General features: G+C 38.9%; 2 protein-coding genes across 4 annotated transcripts in view; both read left to right on the forward strand.

The window, feature by feature from the left end:
* Positions 1 to 20,002, forward strand: part of LOC150019851 (protein NPAT-like) — a 61,306-nt gene that overhangs the window by 11,088 nt on the left and 30,216 nt on the right. For both annotated transcript variants that reach the window (XM_090266709.1, XM_090266708.1), the window contains exons 2-3: positions 16,768 to 16,886; positions 19,319 to 19,379. In XM_090266709.1, coding sequence (XP_090122835.1) covers positions 16,768 to 16,886; positions 19,319 to 19,379 — 180 coding nt within the window. The remainder of the gene's footprint in view (positions 1 to 16,767; positions 16,887 to 19,318; positions 19,380 to 20,002) is intronic.
* Positions 12,799 to 13,440, forward strand: LOC150019852 (NADH dehydrogenase [ubiquinone] 1 beta subcomplex subunit 6-like). Of its 2 annotated transcripts, none has more exons than XM_090268082.1 (2): positions 12,799 to 13,058; positions 13,251 to 13,440. In XM_090268082.1, exons 1-2 carry the CDS (start codon positions 12,857 to 12,859, stop codon positions 13,364 to 13,366), a joined length of 318 nt encoding a protein of 105 aa, XP_090124208.1. In that variant the 5' UTR covers positions 12,799 to 12,856; the 3' UTR covers positions 13,367 to 13,440. The 2 variants fall into 2 exon arrangements, with proteins under 2 accessions (XP_090124208.1, XP_090124207.1); XM_090268081.1 differs by having other exon boundaries at positions 12,813 to 13,137; positions 13,288 to 13,440.

Raw genomic sequence — 20,002 nt, forward strand, 5'->3', positions numbered from 1 at the left:
AAGGGTTCAACTTCATTCCTTTCTTTTGCATGTGGCTATCCAGTTGTCCTAGCACCAGCTGTTGAAAAATCTTATTATTCTTTTCCCACATTTAACTTACTTGGTACTCATTGAAAATCAATTGACCGTTAATGTCTGGACTGTTAATTCTCTTCCATTGATTTATGTCTGTTGTCATGCCAGTAACACATTTCCTTAATTACTTCAGCTGAGTATGTTTTAGAATGAGTAAATATGACTTCTTCAACTTTTTCATTTTCAAGACTGTTTTGGTTACTCTGGGTCCATGATCTTCCCGTGTATATTTTAGGATTGTTTTGTTAATTCCTGCACAAAAGGTAGATTTTTAAAAAAATCTTTAATCCTCACTCGAAGGTATGTTTATTGATTTTACAGAGCAAAGGGAGAAAGAGAGAAAAAATATTGATGTTAGAGAGAAACATTGATTGATTGCCTTGCAAACATGTCTTGACTGGGAATCGAACCCACAATGTAGGTATGTGCCCTGACCTGGGATTGAACCTGTAACTTCTTGGTGCACAGGGCAATGCTCTAACCAGCTGAGCCACCCAGCCAGGGCACAAAGGTAGATTTTGGCAGGGATTGTGTTGAGTATGTAGATCAACTTTAGGAGCGTAATTAACAGGCTAGAAAATTCAGTTCATTGTTGTATAAAAGTGGCAAGAACATACATCCTTCTCTTGCCCTTGATTCTATGGGGAAAGCTTTGAGTCTTTCACTCTTAAGTATGATGTTGCTATTAGATTTTAGGCATGCCTTTACTCAGTTAAAGACATTTTTAATCATGAAACAGTTTTGGAGTTTGTCAGGCTTTTTTGCAACTGCAGAGATAATAATGTGTTTTTACTTTTATTAATATAGTGCGTTCATTGATTTTTGTTTGTTTTATTGAACCATCCTTGCATTTATGGCAAAATCACATATGGTCATGGTGTATGTTCACTTTTAAATGTTACTGTATTTAGCTGAAACTTCAGACAAGATGGTGGCATAGATAAACAGTATTTGGAACCTCCTACAACCACATCAAAATTATAGAACATTATTCATAACCACCTGAAATATAGCTGAACAGAAGGCCTACAACTAAAGATATAAAGAAGAAAAAGGTAGGAGGAGCAGACACATGAACAGGCTGGCCTCATACTTGTGCATGGTGGTTAAAAATTGGAAAGGATATCTCAGCTGTCCCCATAAGGAGCAAGGGGTCCCAAGCCCACATTAGAACCCCCTAGCCCACGGTTCCCATGCTGGCAAAGGCAATCCCCATAGCTTCAGTCTGTGAACACCAGCGGGGATTGTAGCAGAGTGAGACAGAAGGACTGCTGGAGTCCCAAGTGTTCCTCTTCAAGACCCTGTCCGTGGACTTACGAAGACTTAACTCTCTCTGAGCTCCAGCAATGGGGCAACAGCTTGGAAGGGACCAGGGACATAACAGGAAGGAACTCAGTTGCCTGGTTTCAGGGTCAAGGCTGGAGGGGTAGCTTTCTCCCAGACAGAAGTGTGGCAAAGGCCCTTGTTCCTTTGCTGAGCCCTTTCCCACAGAGCGTACTGGCAGATGTCGTATCTGAGTCTCCATCAACCTCACTAGCACTATTTGCTCTGCCCTGGTGATTCCCTGAAATCCTACTTCAATCAAGTTGTGGGCCTACCCAAGCCATTTCAGTGGCTTTTCCATATAAATGACCTCTCTTGCCTCATGCTTCGAACTTCCCTAAAATATCTGAAGCAGTGTCTGGCCTCTGCATACCCAGAACTTCTTGCTAAGTGGCCCCAGGCCTAGTACTAGCAGCATCAGGCCTTTGTTGGTAGCTTGCCCTCCCCTGGGCATTTCCAAGCCCAGCAAGGGTAGCAGCCATCAGCACATTGCTCTGTAGTTCCTGCTGAGTGGCCCCAGGCGAGGCACAGGCCATGGCTGATCTTGCACCTCCCAGGAGACTCCAGAGCCAGTGCACCTGGTAGAGAACTGCAGACCACACCAGATTACCACCCTATCACCTCCACAAGCTACACATTCAAGGTGCGGATTCAATGGGCACCAAAGCCCCACTGAAGCAAGTCCTGCTCTAAAGAGTTGACACCTGCATAGCAACTACTCCTCTGTAGTCACAGCTTGTCCTCACAGCTGATTGGCATGGGAGTTAGTCTCTCCTAATGACATTCCAACAGCAACCAAGGCTCAAGTACAACAGGAGAGTGCACACAGCCCACCCTGTGGGCACCCCGGAGCCACCAGCATGGGTGACTGGGAAGGCTATGTCACTGGGCTCTACAAGACACCTACTACATAAGGCCACTGAACCAAGTCCAGGATATGTAGCAGCTCTATCTAATTCATAGAAGCAAGCACTAAGAAGCAGCCAAAATGAGATGAAGAAACAGTAGTCAAATGAAAGATCAGGAGAAATCTCCAGAGAAGGAAATAAATGAGGCTAGCAAATTACCAGATACAGAGTTTAAAGACAATGGTTATAAGGGTGCTCAACAAACTTAGAATTTCAACAGCATGAGAAAGGACATGGAAACCACAGAGAAAAATAACCAGTCAGAAATAAAGGATACATTAACTGAAATGAAGAATAAATTATAGAGAATCAATAGTGGACTGGATGAAACAGAAAATCAAATCAAGGTTTTGGAATATAAGGAAGCAGAAAACACCCAATCGGAACAGCAAAAAGAAAAAAGAGTCCCCCCAAATAAGAGTATTGTAAGAAGCCTCTGGAACAATATCAGGTGTACCAACATTCGCATCATGGGGGTGACAGAAGGAGAACAGGTAGAGCAAGAAATCGGAAACCTATTTACAAAAATAATGACAGGAAATTTCCCTGACCTGGTGAAGGAAATAGACATAGAAGTCCAGGAAACGCAGTCCCAACAAGATGAACCTAGAGAGGCCCACACCAAGACACACCATAATTAAGACATCAAAGGTTAAAGACGAAGGAAAGACTCTTAAAGGCAGCAAGAGAAAAACAATTAGTTATCTATGAGGAAGCTCCCATAAGACTGTCAGCTGATTTCTCAACAGGAACTTTGCAGGCCAGAAGGGACTGGCACAAAATACTCAAAGTGATGAAAAACAAGGACTTAACAACCAAATTTATGCTACCCAGCAAAGCTATCATTTAGAATCAAAGGACAGGTAAAGAGCTTCACAGACAAGAAAAAGCTAAATAAATTCATCACCACCAAACTAGTATTACAAAAAATGTTAGAGTCTTCTTTAAAAAGAAAGAAAAAACATCAAAAATATGAATAACAAATGGACATAAAAATATCTTAACCATTTATGACAGCAGGCATGGACCTAAAGGATATTACGCTAAGTGAAATAAGTCAGTCACAGAAAGAAACACCTTAAAATTTTATTTATATGTGCAATTTAAAGAACAATATAAATGAGCAAACAAAACAAACTGATAGATACAGAGGACAGATTGATGATTTTGAGAGGGGAGGGCTGTTGGGGGACTGGATGGAAAGTGAAGGTACTGAGAAGTAAAGGTTGGTAGTTATAAAACAGTCATGGAGATGTACAGCATTAGGAAATATACTTTTTAATAATATTGTAATAACTTTGTGTTGCCAGTTGGGTACTGGAAATATCAAGGGAACCACGTTGTAAGTATATGATTGTCTACTATGCTATACACCTGAAACTAATAAAAACTGATATTGAATGTAAAAATAATTTAAAATGTTACTGGATTTAGTTTTCTAGAATTTTATTGAAAATCATGTAACTTTTTCATTAGTGATATGTGTAATGTTCTTGTGATGTCTTTGTCTGGTTTTAGTATCAGATTATTATTAGCGTTAGAGAATGAAAAGGAAAATAATCTTTTTTTAAAGAGTTTGTGAAAGATTGGTTTGATTCTTTTTTAATTTTTAATAGAATTTACCGATGAGGCCATTTTATCCTAGACCTCTCTTTGTGAAGTTTCTTTATTATAGTTCAATCTACTTGTTATAGCTCTGTTCAAATTTTCTATTTCTTCTTGACTCAGTTTAGCTACTTTGTGTCTTTCTAGAAATTATCCACTCCACCTAGACTTACTAAATTGTTGACATAGAACTATTCATCGTATTCCTTTATAATTTGATTTATTTCTGTAAGGTCAATAGTATTGTCTCCTTTCATTTTCTGATTTTAGTAACTTAAGTCCTCTTTTTTTATTTCTTTGGTTAGTCTAGCTAAATATGTCTTTTTTGTTTATCTTTTCAGAGGACTAACTTTTGGTTTCATCGATTTTTCTCTTCTCCATTTCATTTTTTTTCTCTAATAACTATTATTTCCATTTCCTTCTTTGAATTTAGTATACTGTTTTACTAGTTTCTATTAGTGGTCGGATATGTTGTTGATTAGATGTTTTCATCTTTTTATAACAAATATTTACAACTGTAAATATACCACTAAGCACTGCTTTAGCTGTAGCCCATATATTTTAGTTTGGGATGATGTGTTTTTGTTTTCATTTATCTCAAAACTCTTTCCATTTTTCTTGTGATTCTTCTACCCTTTGGTTATTTAGGAAAGTTGTTTGATTTCCATGTATTTGTAAATTTTCTACAGTTCTTATTAATTTCATTTCACTGTAATTAGATAGTATATCCTGTATGATTTCTCTCTTTATAAATTGTTTCAGACTTGTTTTCTGTCCTAATAATAGTTTATCTTGAAATTTGTTTATGTGCGCCTGAGAAGAATATGTATTCTTCTGTTGTTGAGTGAAGTGTATTATAAATGTCTTTTAGATCTAGCTAGTTTATAGTGTCCAGGTCTTCCATTTCTTTCTTGATCTTCTCTCTAGTTGTGTATTATTCAGAGGGGGATATTGAAGGTTATAACTTTATTGTTGAATAGTTTTTTTCTCCCTGTACTTCTGTTAATTTCTGTTTTCAGGGCCTCTCGTTGGTGCACATTTGCTTGTAATTCTGGTATTTTTGACTGATTAAAACTTTTATCATTTTCTTTGTCTCTAGTAACAACGTTTATGTTAATGCCTACTTTTATATAATATATTCTGTCCAGTTCTCAATTAGTTGCTGTCCAGGTGTTTTGTTTTTTCCCCCATCTTTTTATTTTCAACCTGTTGCGATTTTCCACTCTAAAACTTGTCTATTGAAAGCATATAATTGAATTATGTATTTTATTTGTTCTCTGAATCACTACCTTTTGATTAAACATTTAATCCTATTACTGTGTAATGTAATTACTAATAAAGTGTGCTATATACCTAATGTCTGTCCTGCTCTTTTATTACTGCCTGTTTTAAATATTTCCGATTTACCATTTTAATTCATTGTTATCTTTGTATGTTTTATATTTGAGTTAAATAACCTTTCCTGGATTAGAAACAACTTAATTTCAATATTATATAATAATTTCATGTGATGGAGGGAGACATGACTTAGGCTGGTGAACTCACAATATAATTTACAGATGATGCATTATAGAATTGTACACCTGAAACCTACATAATTTATTAAGCAAGGTCACCCAAATAAATTCAGTCAACCAGCCAACCAATAAAATGAATAAAATTTGCTCCTATATAACTCCATTCTCTTCCCCCTCCTTTTTGCTGGTAAGTTCATATAAATTACATCTTCATATATTCTATGCCAATCATCCCAGATTTATAGTTACATTATTCCCTTATCGCGGGTATTACGTTCTGGACCCCTTCCCCCCCGCCCCACCCCCACCCCCCCGCGAAGTAGGAACCTTACATTTATTCTACACTCAAACCTACGTAACTTTAACAACATCAGTATACAATACCGCAAAATCCCTTGATATAGTAAAAGTCCGCTATAAATAATTAAATATTATATTTTTAAAAATCCTGCGATAAGTGAACTGTGATATAGAGAGGGACTACTGTATTGCCATATGTATTTAAAACAGAGAGGAGAAAAGTGTTAGAAACAAAAAATTATTTTTACTGTTTTATATTTACCTGTGTTGTTACCTTTACCAGTGTTCATTATTTTTTTAATGTAACTTTGATTTACTGTCTAATGTCATTATATTTTAGCCTGAAGGACTGCTTCCCTCTAAAATTGCCATAGGGCATGTCTGCTAGCAACATGTTCTCTGAGTTTTGTTTTGTTTTTGTTTTTGTTTTTTAAACTGAGAATATCTTAATTTCTTTATTTTGAAGAAGTTTTGCTAGATATAAAAATCTTGGTTGACTACTTTTTCCGTCACCACTTTGAATATGTCATCTCACTACCTCTGCACTTCATGGTTTCAAATGAAAAATCAATTGTTAATCTTGAGATTCCCTTGTGTGTGATGAGTTGCTTCTCCCACTTTCAAGGTTTGTCTTTATCTTTTGACAGTTCAGTTATGATGTGTCTTGGTATGGATCTCTTTGAGTTATCCTACTTACAGTTTGTTGAGCTTCCTGTATAATAAGTAGATTAATGTCTTCATGACATTTTAGATATTCTTGGATATTGTTGCTTCAAAAATTCTTTCTGATCTTTATTTTCTCCTATCTCTTTCTGAGACTCCCATTATACTTATGTTGGCACATTTGATGTGTCCCACAATTCTCTGGGACTGTTCACCTTTCATCGGTCTTTTTTTTATTCTGTTCCTCATTCTGGATAATCTCATTTGCTTATGTTCAACTTCACTGATTCTTTCACCTTCCGCAAATCTGCTGTTGAGCTCCCTCTAGTGATTTTTCATTTCAGTTATACATTTCACCTCCAGAATGTCTATTTCTTCCTTTTTTAAAGTATATTTTATTGATTATGTTATTACAGTAGTTCCAGTTTTTTTCCCTCTTTGCTCCTCTCTGCCCGAAACCCCCCTTCCCTCCAGCAATCCAAATCCCCTTAATTCATGTCCATGGGTTGTGCATATAAGTTCTTTGGCTTCACCCTTTCCTATATTATTATTAACTTCCACCTATATTGTACCAATCGATTATGTTTCTTAATCCCTGCACCATATCCCAATTTTTCCCCCATCCCACTCCCAGCTGATAACCCTTCTAATGATCCCCATACCTATGATTCTGTTCCTATTCTGGTTTGCTTAGTTGGATTTTGTTTTTATTTTTTAGATTCAGTTGTTGATAGTTATGAGTTTGTTGTCATTTTAGTGTTCATAGTTTTGATCTTTTTCTTAAGTAAGTCCCTTTGATTGACATTTCATATAATAATGGCTTGGTGATGATGAAGTCCTTTAGCTTTACCTTGTCTGGAAAGCACTTCATCTGCCCTTCCATTCCAAATGATAGCCTTGCTGGATAGAGTAGTTCTGGTTGCAGGTTGTCTTTCATCAAATTAAATATTTCTTGCCAGTCCCTTCCTGCCTGCAAACTATCTTCTGAGAAATCAGCTGATAGTCCTATAGGCACACCCCTGTAGGCAACTCTCTGCCTATCTCTTGGTGCCCCCAGGACTCTCTCTTTATCTTTTACCTTTGGCATCTCAATCATGATGCGTCCTGGTGTGGTACACTCTGGGTTCAGCTCACCCGGGACCCTCTGTTCTTCCCGGACATATATGTACATCTCCTTAGCAAAATTTGGGAAGTTTTCCTCTTTTTTTTTTCAATTCTTGCTTCCTCATTCTGCACTGGTTGACTCGTTTTTTTCTGCCTTATGTTCCAAATCATTGATTTGAACCCCAGTTTCCTTCCCTTCACCATTGATTTTGTGTGGATTTTCCTTCGTTTCACTTAGCATAGCCTTCACTTCTGCTCTTATGCATTTGCCGTACTCAAGCATATCTTGATAAGCCTGTGAGCATCTTTATCACCAGTGTTTTGACTTCTGCATCTGTTAGGTTGGCTATCTCCTTGTCACTTAGTTCTCCCACTGGACCTTGATTCGTTTCCCCTTTTGGGCCATACTTCTCTGTCTCCTCATGCTGACAAGCTCCTATGTTTGTTTGCCTCCACATCGCAGGTAGAGCTTTAACTCCTGTTACATTGTAAGGGGCGAAGCCTTAGGGATTCATCAGGACAGGGCGACCTGTTTCACCATGTTGTGAGCTGTATGTGGGGTAGCGGTCCAAGAGGGAACAATGCCACCTGCCCAGCACTTGCCCCTTTTCCAGGCACCTCTCCCACTTCCAAACTGGACTGGCGCCCCTGTAGCTGCTGCCCTGGCTGTCCTTCTCAGAATGAGTGGTTCTGCCTCCACCCCAGCCCCCACTGGTCTGCACAGTTAGAAGCAATGAGGCTTGATTTTTCCCAGTTCTGAGACCGTGAGCTGAGCAGTCTGGTGAGGTGCTAGGAACACTCCTCAGGTGTCCCTCCTGATTTTTTAATACGTGAAACTGTGCTTTACACTGGCCTGCCGCTGCTACCGCTGCTGCTGCTGCCACCACCACACCGAGTCCTCTCCGCCCTGACTCCTCCCTCCTACCTGTCTGGATGAGTATTTCTTCTTTATATCTTTGTTTGTTGGACTTCCATGCAGATTGATTTTCTGGAACTTCTGGTTATTTCTAGTTTTGAGATAGTTATATTTCTTCTTAGTTGTGGAGGGAGACACAGTGTGTCTGTCTACACTTCCATCTTGGTTGAAAGTCTATTTTTTTCTTATAATTTATCTTTTATATCTTTTTGATGAGTCATTGTTATAATTTCCTTTAGATATTTAGGCCCAGTTTTCTTTAGTTCTCTGAACTCATTTAAAATAGCTGACTTAAAGTCTTAAGTCTACTGTCATGGCTTGCTTAGTGGTAGTTTCTATTAAGTGCTCTCCCTGCCCCCCTTAGATAAGCTATACTTTCTTGTTTCTCTTCATGTCTCACATTTTTTGTTGACGAATGGACACTTTAAATAATGTGACAATTCTTGTAATCAAATGTTTCTCCCTTTTTCATGTTTATTACTCTGTTAAGCAGTTCCTGTTTGTTTAGTTTCCTGATCTAATACTGTATTAATGTCTGTCTTCTTTGAGTTTGTATTTTATGATTGTACATTGATTTCCTTAGATAATTGGAGTCAGTTTGTTTTCCATTATTTGCCAAGGGGCTGTGTATACTTGGGGCATGCTTCAGCATTTATCTAAGCAGCTGACAACTCTGCCTTAGTATTCACTTGCTCAACCAGAGGTGAGGGTTTTTTCTGAGTATGTACGTTGCCCCACACTTGCACATGACCTAGTGTTTCAGGACATGTCAGAGCTTCTTCAAAACCCCCTGTGGACTTCTTACCAGCTTTTCTTTTTTATATTGTTTTGTTTAGCTTATTTTTTGTCCCAGCTATTATTCTGCATCACAGGCAGCTGTGGTGTTAAGCAATTCCTGATGATTATTTTAAGCAAACTCCCCAAGGGGAATATTGTTTGCACTTGATGAGCACTGATTTAAATCAAAGACAGTGTATGCAAGTGGGCTTTAATAGCGAATTGTCACACAGGTCAAATAATGACAGTTCCAGGGAACGGCGTTTTAGAAAAATTTCAGCCCCATCTGATTCCTGCACTGACTGCTAGGTTGATGGTTTTTGCAATGATTGCAGGTTGACGACTACGCTGGGGAAATGAGCATGGAAATAGAGCAAGTTACAATACAGTACCACAGTGCCAATGTTTTCGGCAGCCGTCCGTCTCGAGAGACGATGGTGTAGCTTCTTAAGAGTCTATCTGCACCGCCGAGAATGGCTGTGCAGTCCGACTCGGGAGTGACACGGTATCTGTCTCCTCCCATGTTGAATCGACATCTTGCGATGACGCTGGAGTGTCCTCTCCAGTGAAGCTGAAGCTACAGAGCCTGGGCAGGGTGATATGGAGGGTCTGCTGTTGCCCATGCAGCAGACCCCCCCTCTCTTCGCAGCTGAAGGGTCCAAGGGAAAGACGGAGTCAATACAGCTTGGCTTCAGGTGCGCCGCAGGAGTTGCCGGTGTTGACTACAACGTCAAACCGCCTTAGGGACTCCGGCTCCGGATTTTCTGTCGGGGTTTACTCCCTTAGCCTTTCCCCTGAAGAGGTATGCCGCAAGGCAGCGGAGGTTTTTTGGAATCAGAGTTTTCCTTCTCTGATGTGCCCTGACTGGAAGATCGAACCAGCGACACTTAGCTCGCAGGCCGACGCTCAATCCACTGAGCCAAACCAGCCAGGGTCAGTGCCAATGTACTTACTAACATTTAGCCATTTTTTAAAAATATATGATCCCAGATTTTTGTAAAACTTTGATTATTTTTGAGAGTTCTGTAAAAATAGATTTTGACTATTTATATGAGTGTTGTCGTTGCTTTTATGGTTGAAACGATTTTTTAGAGGTACTCAATTCACTAATCCTACTGAAGCCACTCAGAATTTAGAAGTATAATATTGTATGAAACTGGTTTCTGGCCCTGGCCTGCTTGCTCATTTGTTTGAAGCATCATTCGATACACCCAATGCTTGCAGGTTTGATTCCCAGTCAGGGCACATACCTAAGTTGGAGATTCAATCCCATGTTGGATGCATATAGGAGGCAACTGATCTCTCTCTCTCTCTCTCTCTCTCTCTCTCTCTCTCTCTCTCTCTCTCTCTCTCTCCTCCTCCCCCTCTCCCCCCCTTTCCCCTCCTTCCCTTCCCACCCTGCAAAAAATATTGATGAGGATAATAAAAAGAAAGAGCTGGTTTCGTTTCCTTTCCATTGGTTTTTTAAATTTTTTTTTTTTATGCTATACTAGTATTTTTAGTGGTTGGTTTAGTTAAATCTTAGAGTAATCCTAATAAACAAAAGAACAAGGATAGGCTGCTAGTCAGGAATAATAAAGTCTTCATATGTGTAAAACTACCAAGTGTTGTTTTATAATATTGTTTTGTCAATGTGAATTTTGTGTGAATGATTTAACAAGATTTTGTTAAAAAGTTACAACTAGTTCTGCTGAAATAATGAATGTTTGTATTCCCAAAGGGTATAAAATAAAAAAGGAGTGCCTCTGTTATCTTTCATGAAAAGTATTTTTGTACAATTTTTTCTTAAACCATTAGGCAAATAAGTGAAGTATACAAGTAAATAGCATTCAGAGAATGTAGTTTTTGATAATTCACTAAATTAATATATGCCATCTACTGACTTAGTTGAGATCATGCAGGCATGTCAGGGGGTTAGCAAGGGTCCACAAGCCATGCTGGGTCTTGGCTTCAGCAGCACAGAACTCAAATATGAGCCAGCACAGACGTTAAAAGTAGTTTATTAGTGAAGCAGTGAGACAGAGAGTGAGTTATTCCCATTAGCAGAACTTACTTCCTTTATTAAGGTTCTAATGAGGGAATAAGATATTCAGTAAAGGGGAGGAATATTCAGAATCTTCCCAGGAAGACTTCCAACCAAGATGGAGGCCTAGATTGACACGCTTCATCTCCCTCCACAACTAAGAAGGAATACAACTACCGCAAAACCAGAAATAACCAGAAAGTAAATGCAAGTCCAACATACAAAGTTATAAAGAAGTGGTGCTCGTCCAGATGACTATGAGGGGCGAAGCCGGGTGGAGAGGTCAAGCTGTGCTGGCTGTGGCAGCAGCGTCGATGGCGGCGGAATGGCAGTAAGCACCAACACTCGTATTTAAGGGGAGGCAAGAAGGGCCTGGGCAACACCCTCTGCTGCAGACCAGACCCGACAGCTTGCGATTCCAACTGGGGAAGGTAGACCCCCACTGCCTTGGCCGGTGAGGGCCGGAGGGCATGGGGATGGAGGAGGAGGCTCCCAGTCTCTCAGCAGAGAGTGAACAGCAAGAATCCCTCTTGGACCCCCACCCCAACAGAAAATGCCACACTGTGGTGAGAAGGGTCATCCGGTTGTGACGATTGAACAGGACTCCGACACCTAAAGCATAGGAGGTGTGAGAGCCCCACCCAGAAAGCAAAGGTAACACAAAACTGTCAGGATGGCACAGATCATGATAGGGATCCCAGTGAACGCAGCTGACCAGCCAGCAAATGTATAATCTAACGAAGCAGCAGGTAGGAAATCTTTCTGAGGCACAGTTCAGAGTTTTGGTTATACGAATGCTTACAGGCCTAACAGCAGATCTTAAACAAGACAGGGAAGGAATGAAGGCTAGTCCTGCTGAAATGAATGAAAACACATACAAAACTAGTGATGAGGGAAAGAAAACCAGGGATCAAATCCAGAAATCGGAATATAGGGAAGGAACAGTCAACCAGTGCAGAAAGAGGAAACGAAAAGTGAGGAAAATGAGGAGAGGCTCAGAAACCTATGAACAGCTATAAGCGGGCCAACATCTAAATCATAGGGTTGTCAGAAGATGAAAAAGACGACTTAGAAATTGAAAAATTATGTGGAAAAATAATGAAGCAGAACTTCCCTAACTTGGAGAAGGAAATAGACTTACAAGTCTAGGAAGCACAGAGAGTTCCAAAAACACTGGACCCAAGAAGAACCACACCAAGACACATTATAATCAAAATGTCAAAAATTAAGGATAAAGAGAGAATCTTAAAAGCAGAAATAGCGAAGAAGGAAATTACATACACAGGGGTCCTCATAAGACTCTCAGCTGATTTCTCAAAAGAAACTGCAAGCAAGAAGGGACTCACAAGAAATATTCAAAGTAATAAAAAGCAAAAACCTACAACACGATTACTCTATCCAGCAAAGCTGTCATTCTGAATAGAAGGGCACAGAAAATGCTTCCAGGACAAAGTAAAACTGAAGGAGTTCATCAGGTCCAAACCATTGTTATATGAAATGTTAAAGGGACTTGTTTAGGAGAAAGAGGATCAAAACTATGAACATTAAAATGAAAACTGGGCTTTGCCCAGCAGGAGTGTGCTTAAGTGACAGGACCCTTGTTCAGGGACGCGCTATTTCCTTCTGTGTGAGTACCAGTGGCGACATGACGGGGTATACGCCAGACGAGAAACTGCGGCTGCAGCAGCTTCGAGAACTGAGAAGGCGATGGCTGAAGGACCAGGAGCTGAGCCCCCGCGAGCCGGTACTGCCCCCTCAGAGGCAATGGCCTATGGAGAGATTCTGGAATATGTTTCTGCAGGACCAGGCCCCCTGGAAGAACCTGATCTATAGGACATACCAACACAGTGTCCTTGTTTTTACTCATGTACTTATACCTGCCTGGATTATTCATTATTATATCAAATACCATGTGAATTTCCTCCTGTGTGCAAGGCACTGTTCAAAACACAGGGCTTCAGCAGTGAACAAATCAGATTGCGTCCCCGCCCTCATGCAATGGTTAGTCTTGGAGACTGGCAATAAATAGATAAACAAAGAGACAAAATCATATGCCATTGTAGACAGCAAGCCCAGAATATTTCCAGGTGATACAATTCTGGAGACTGGAGAAGTAATTTCACCAATGAAAGAATTTCCTGATCAACATCATTGAAGATTAATTTAAAATTTCAGAGGCATATGAGCCCAAGTTTTGTTGCTACATTACCATATTTACTGAATGTATATTCTGGAAAATAACTAATAAAGTGTACTCTCAGGTTAAAAAAAAAAAAAGAAAACTGTATCACAACAACCAACAACAGAAACAAGGGAACAAAAACAAAGACAAACTAAGTAGGCAATGAAGAGTGGGAAAAGAATTATAGGTATGGGGAACATATTGGGGGGAGGTCAGCAGGGAGGGGGAAGTGGGAAAGGGAGGGAGATGGTACAGGAATTAAGGAGCATGGTAGGAGGGAGTGGAGTACAGGAAGTTGTTGAGAAGAACTATGTGGACAACCATGGGAGGGGGCAACTGGGGAGGAGGGGATCCCTTGGTGGAAAAGAACAAAGGGAAAACAAATTGGGACAACTGGAACAGCATAATCAAAAAAGCATACTTAAAAAAAGAAAATCTTCCCATGAACTGGGTGGAGACTTCTCCATGGAGCTCTGTCGACCACACTTGTTCCTTACATGAGCTTTCTGTTTTCGATCATGCTCATGCCAGGTATGTCGTTTTAGCATGCTAATGTATTACAATGACTGTATAATGAGCAAGGTGTTACTGTTAGGTGAAATTAGTCACCATGTTGAATCTAGCCGGTCTCAGCCAGTTTTAAGCCATAAATCCGGTTAGGGGGGTTTTCCTTTTTTACAGTTTCTGTAGTGTTTATTTCTTATTTTCTTATTTTTTATTTTTTTCAAGTCCTGTGTCCCGGTGTTTTTTTGTGAGCATTTCTTACACTGTATCATTTCCCTCCCTTTCCCCCTTCCCCCTCCCTGCTGACCTCCCCCCAATATGTTCCCCATACCTATAATTCTTTTCCCACTCTTCGTTGCCTACTTAGTTAGTCTTTGTATTTGTTCTCTTGTTTCTGTTGTTGGTTGTTGTGATACAGTTTTCATTTTAATGTTCATAGTTTTGATCCTCTTTCTCCTAAACAAGTCCTTTTAACATCCATATAACAGTGGTTTGGATCTGATGAACTTTTTCAGTTTTACTTTGTCCTGGAAGCACTTTCTCTGCCCTTCTATTCTGAATGACAGCTTCACTGGATAGAGTAATCGTGGTTGTAGGTTTTTGCTTTTCATTCCTTTAAATATTTCTTGCAAGGCCCCTCTTGCCTGCAGAGTTTCTTTTGAGAAATCAACTGATTTTCTTATTGGGACCCCTTTGTACATAATTCTCTTCTTCTCTCTTTCTGCTTTTAAGATTCTCTCTTTATCCTTAATTCTTGACATTTTGATGATATTGTGTCTTGTTGTCCTTCTCCCCGGGTCCAGTTTTTCTGGAACTCTCTGTGCTTCCTGGACCTGTAAGTCTATTTCCTTCTCCAAGTTTCATTATTTTTTCACATAATTTTTCAATTTCTAGTTCTTCTTCTTCACCTTCTGACAATCCTATGATTTAGATATTGGCCCGCTTATAGCTGTCCATAGGTTTCTGAGCCTCTCCTCATTTTCCTCACTTTTCGTTTCCTCTTTCTGCACTGGTTGACTATTTGTTCCTTCCCTATGTTCTGATTTGTTCATTTGATCTCTGATTTTCTTGCCCTCACCACTAGTTTCGTATGTGTTTTCATTCATTTCAGCAGGACTAGCCTTCATTCCTTCCCTGTCTTGTTTAAGATCTGCTGTTAGGCCTGTAAGCATTCGTATAACCAAAACTCTGAACTGTGCCTCAGAAAGATTTCCTACCTGCTGCTTCGTTAGATTATACATTTGCTGGCTGGTCAGCTGCGTTCACTGGGATCCCTATCATGATCTGTGCCATCCTGACAGTTTTGTGTTACCTTTGCTTTCTGGGTGGGGCTCTCACACCTCCTATGCTTTAGGTGTCGGAGTCCTGTTCAATCGTCACAACCGGATGACCCTTCTCACCACAGTGTGGCATTTTCTGTTGGGGTGGGGGTCCAAGAGGGATTCTTGCTGTTCACTCTCTGCTGAGAGACTGGGAGCCTCCTCCTCCATCCCCATGCCCTCCGGCCCTCACCGGCCAAGGCAGTGGGGGTCTACCTTCCCCAGTTGGAATCGCAAGCTGTCGGGTCTGGTCTGCAGCAGAGGGTGTTGCCCAGGCCCTTCTTGCCTCCCCTTAAATACGAGTGTTGGTGCTTACTGCCATTCCGCCGCCATCGACGCTGCTGCCACAGCCAGCACAGCTTGACCTCTCCACCCCAGCTTTGCCCCTCCTACCTGTCCGGACAAGCACGACATCTTCATAACTTCATATGTTGGACTTGCATTTATTTTCTGAAACTTTGGGTTATTTATGGTTTTGCGATAGTTATATTCCTTCTTAGTTGTGGAAGTAGCCAGAGTGTGTCAGTCTAGGCTTCCATCTTGGCGGGAAGTCTCCTGTGTCTGTAGTGTTTATTGATTGCTGCTGTTTTACCACACACTCTTCTCAAATATGGAGGCTATGAAGCAGAAGAATATTATTTCCATTTTAGTGATTTTTCTGTTACTTTATTGATTCTCATGTAACCATTAATGTGCAGCGATTACACTTTATTAAATACTTTATTTTTCTAGTTTATCTAGGGTTTCTCCTATTAAACATCCGTCCATTTTATAAATTTTACTTTATGGCTGCATAAACTTATGTTTCTGAGCAGGGCCGTAGAATCTCAACACATTCTACCTGAGATTCTATATTTGATATGAACCTGCCTTAGAGTGTATATGTGAGTGTGTGTGTGTGTGTGTGTGTGTGTGTGTGTGTATGTATGTGAGTGTTGGGCTGGCCAAAAAGTTCGTTTTTTTTTTTCCTTAAAATAAGACTAATTTTTTCATTTTCACCTGTAACTATTGATTTGAGTATGTTGGTTCTTTCCCGCTATTGGCTTCTAGTGGGTAGAGGCCAGGGGTGCTGCTGAACATCTCCCATTGCATAAGACAGTCCCACAGAAAAGAATTATTTGTCCAAAATGTCATTAGTACCAAGAAACTTCACGTCACTTTTGACACATTCTATCAGTCACAGCACCTTTCCCATACAGTGAACAAATTTTTTTTGCATTTCATGTGCATTTTTACCTTTCTTGACACAACAAAGCATAGTATGCTAAAAATATTGCGTATTTTCTTCCATCTTCAATATTAAAATGGTTGCACAAAAATTCACAAGATTTTATTAGTCTTTAAATGTACACTGGTATGACAGCTGTCACAATACAATCTAATAAAACTTTTTCCAATGAGGTTAAAGACAACTAAGCACTATTAGAGCCATCTTACAGAAAAAACTAAAAGAATTTTTTGTGCCAATGTGGTGCTGTAGCATTTTTAACCATTCTTTTATTGGAAGTCCAGAATTTACTAAAACTACCTAAACTTTTATTTTTTATTTAGGTTACTTACAACAGGAAAACCTCACTTCTACCTGCCAGACTTTTATTTTGGAAAGTTCACATTTAAAAGAATATGCAGAACACTGTACAGATGAAGGTTTTATCCCAGCCTGCTTACTAGTAAGTGATTTGTTTCTTAAGAGGAATATTCCACCATTAACTAACATAAGAGACTATACATACAGTCTTAAAATGAGCTCATTAGCAAAATCAAAATTGGCAGAAAATTGATAGTTTGTATTTGTGCAAAAATGCCAGCTTTTCTTTTCACAAGTGAACTACAACTTTGCCTCAAAAACAAGTTCGGAATGATACATTTCACTGCTTCTTGTCTGAGGCTTGTTTTCTGCCTGTTATGGATTGAATATTTGTGTCCCTTCAAAATGCATGTTGAAGCTCTAACCCCCACTGTGGTGGTTACAAATAGGTTTGGGTTAGATCATGAGGTTGCAACCCTCATAATGTGATTAGTGCCTTTATAAGAAGAGTAAAGGGGAGAGATCTTTGCATGTGTACACATCTAGTACAGGCCATGTGAGCACACAGCAAGAAGGGGGATGTCTGCAAACCAGGAAACTGGTTCTCACCTGGAATCAAATCATCCATCACCTGTCCCTAGACTTTTTAGTCTCCAAAATGATGAGAAGTAATTGTTATTTAAGCCACCTGGTCTGTGGTATTTTATAGCTGCTCAGCCTTTCCTATTTTGTTGCTTACTTCAGACAAATTAAAACAGGGATTTTGATATCTTGTTGTTAACCACTTTTTAAAACACCACTAGACCAACAGAACATCATTTAGTATATAATGGATATATTCTGGAACTACATTATTTTAAATTATGCTTTGACATTTGGTTTCTTAGATTTATTTCATCTGTCATAGACAACATGATTATCTTTGGAGGAAATGTAAATCTACAAAGCTGATAAGAGTTTAGCAAAGTCACAGGATGTGAAATACATAAAAGTTCATCATATTTCTTTATATCCACAATGACTCATTAGATATTGAATTTTTTAATTTTACTTTAAAATTATAGCTTATATGCAGTAGTGTTTTTTATTAGTTTCCTGTGTGCAGCATAGTGGTTAGACAGTCATAGTTGAAAAGTGTTCTCCCCCATACTTTTGGTGCCCACCTGGCATCATTCATAGTTAATCCAATATTATTGACTATATTCCCTGTGCTGTACTTTACACCCCAGTGACTATTTTTTAACAACTAATTTATACTTCTCAATCTCTTCTCATTTTTCACCCAGTTTCCTAACCACACCCTCCCCTCTGGCTACATCAGTCTGTTCCCAGTATCTATGAACATGTTTCAGGAAATTGAATTTTTAGAAATACCACTTACTGTACCAACAAAAAAAAAAAACAAAAAATATACTCGGGTAATAAATCAAACAAAATGTGTATAGGATCGGTATTCTAAAATCTACATGAAAGAAACCAAAGACTTTAATAAAATGAGAGCTATATACTGTGTGCATGGATTGAAAACCTTCATAGTATTAAGATATTTGTTCTCCTCATTTTAATCTATAGATTTGTTACAATCAAAATCTCCACAAACAATTTTGTAGATAGCAATAAAATGAATTCTAAATGTTATATTGAAATGTGAAGGAACAAAAGGGATAAGTTGCAGGACACAGATTACTTGATATTAAGACTAAGAAGCTATAGCAGTCAAGATTAAGTGACATTAGGGAAATGTTACACATACAAGGTCTGTCCAGAAGGTGTCCAGCCATGTAATATGAAAAATAGAGACACTTATTGAAGAAGATACAAGAAACATTGTACATAGGACAATGATTCCTCAGTCCCCTTCAAAGTAGGCACCTTGGGACTCAATTCTTTCAGTCACCATCAGCTATCCTATCGTGTTTTCCTGAATCTCAACAACGTTTTGAAATCTCTTCCCTTTCAAAGGGTATTTTAATTTTAGTTTTGGGAAAAGCCAGAATTTGCAGGGTGTCCGATCTGGGCTGTAGGGCAGCTGAGTCACCTGGGTGATTTGATGTTTCACCAAAAAACTCTGCACCACCAGACGTCATTCATGAGCAGGCATGTTGTCATGATGAAGTTGCCAGTCATCAGTTGCCCATGGCTGCGGCCTTCTGAATCATCCAGATAGTTTCCACAGAGGAATGTTCAAGCTTAATGCAAAATTTGAGGCAGATTTGTGCTGTACTTGCTAAGTCATTTTGAATGCAACAGCTACACAGTACATATGCTCACTCAGTGGTATCTAGTGCTCCCACTGACTAGTACAGTGAAGTTGTCATTGTTCATGCATGCACATTCCAGTCCACTCTCCTTGGCTGCTAGTTTACATTGATGTCATGCACTGTTCTCATTATATTAACAATGGCTGGAAAACTGCATAAGACCTGTATTAGTTTTCTCTTGCTGCTCTTTACACTTTCTTCATCAGCTGTTCTGCAGTCCAGATCTTTCACTTATATGGTAAAATGTTTCACAGTGGTATATTATTGGTCGTATTTACTGGTTTTGGTAATGCTTGATTTTTTTTTTTTTCAGTCTTTATTTGGAAAAAACTTGACAACAATTTTGAATGAATATGTAGCTATGAAAACAAAAGGTAAGAATTTATATTCATGAATATTTTTTGTTTGTTTTACATAGGATGTACCTAATTGTTAAATTACAAATAAATGCCTCATAAAAGTCATCAGAAAACCTCTCAGTTATGACATAAATTTTACTAGTAAATATATAATTAAGTAGTGCGTGCTTATATTGAGTGATAAATTACAAATCTGAATGTTAAAAATAATTTTTTAAAGGCTATAAGAATAAAACTACTCTGGGTATCTACCCTGATGAGCAGGTTATGTATTATAAAATTTTAAAGTAATATTTTAATTTTAAGTTTCTAGTGTATATCTGAATACTGGTACCAGTCATAAAATTCTGGCTTATACTTATCAAAATATAAAATAATTATTTTCTCAATGTTTTAGGGGGGGAAATTTTATTTTATTCTCTAATAGTTATTATTTCTGTAGCTTACAACATTAACGAAAGAATTAGCAATAAATAGCATAAAATGATAACAAAAAAGGAAGTTAACATTTGAGGACTCTCTATGCAGCATTGTGCTAGATGCTTTCATATGTTTTACCTTAATCCTTAAAATAATTCAGTAAGAGATATTGCATGTTTAAACCTATTTTTAAGTATCAGAAAACTGAGGATTAGACA

Source organism: Furipterus horrens, unplaced genomic scaffold, assembly GCF_987537825.1.
Source record: "Furipterus horrens unplaced genomic scaffold, mFurHor1.1.pri manual_scaffold_2, whole genome shotgun sequence".
In the NCBI taxonomy this organism is placed as follows: Eukaryota; Metazoa; Chordata; class Mammalia; order Chiroptera; family Furipteridae; genus Furipterus; species Furipterus horrens.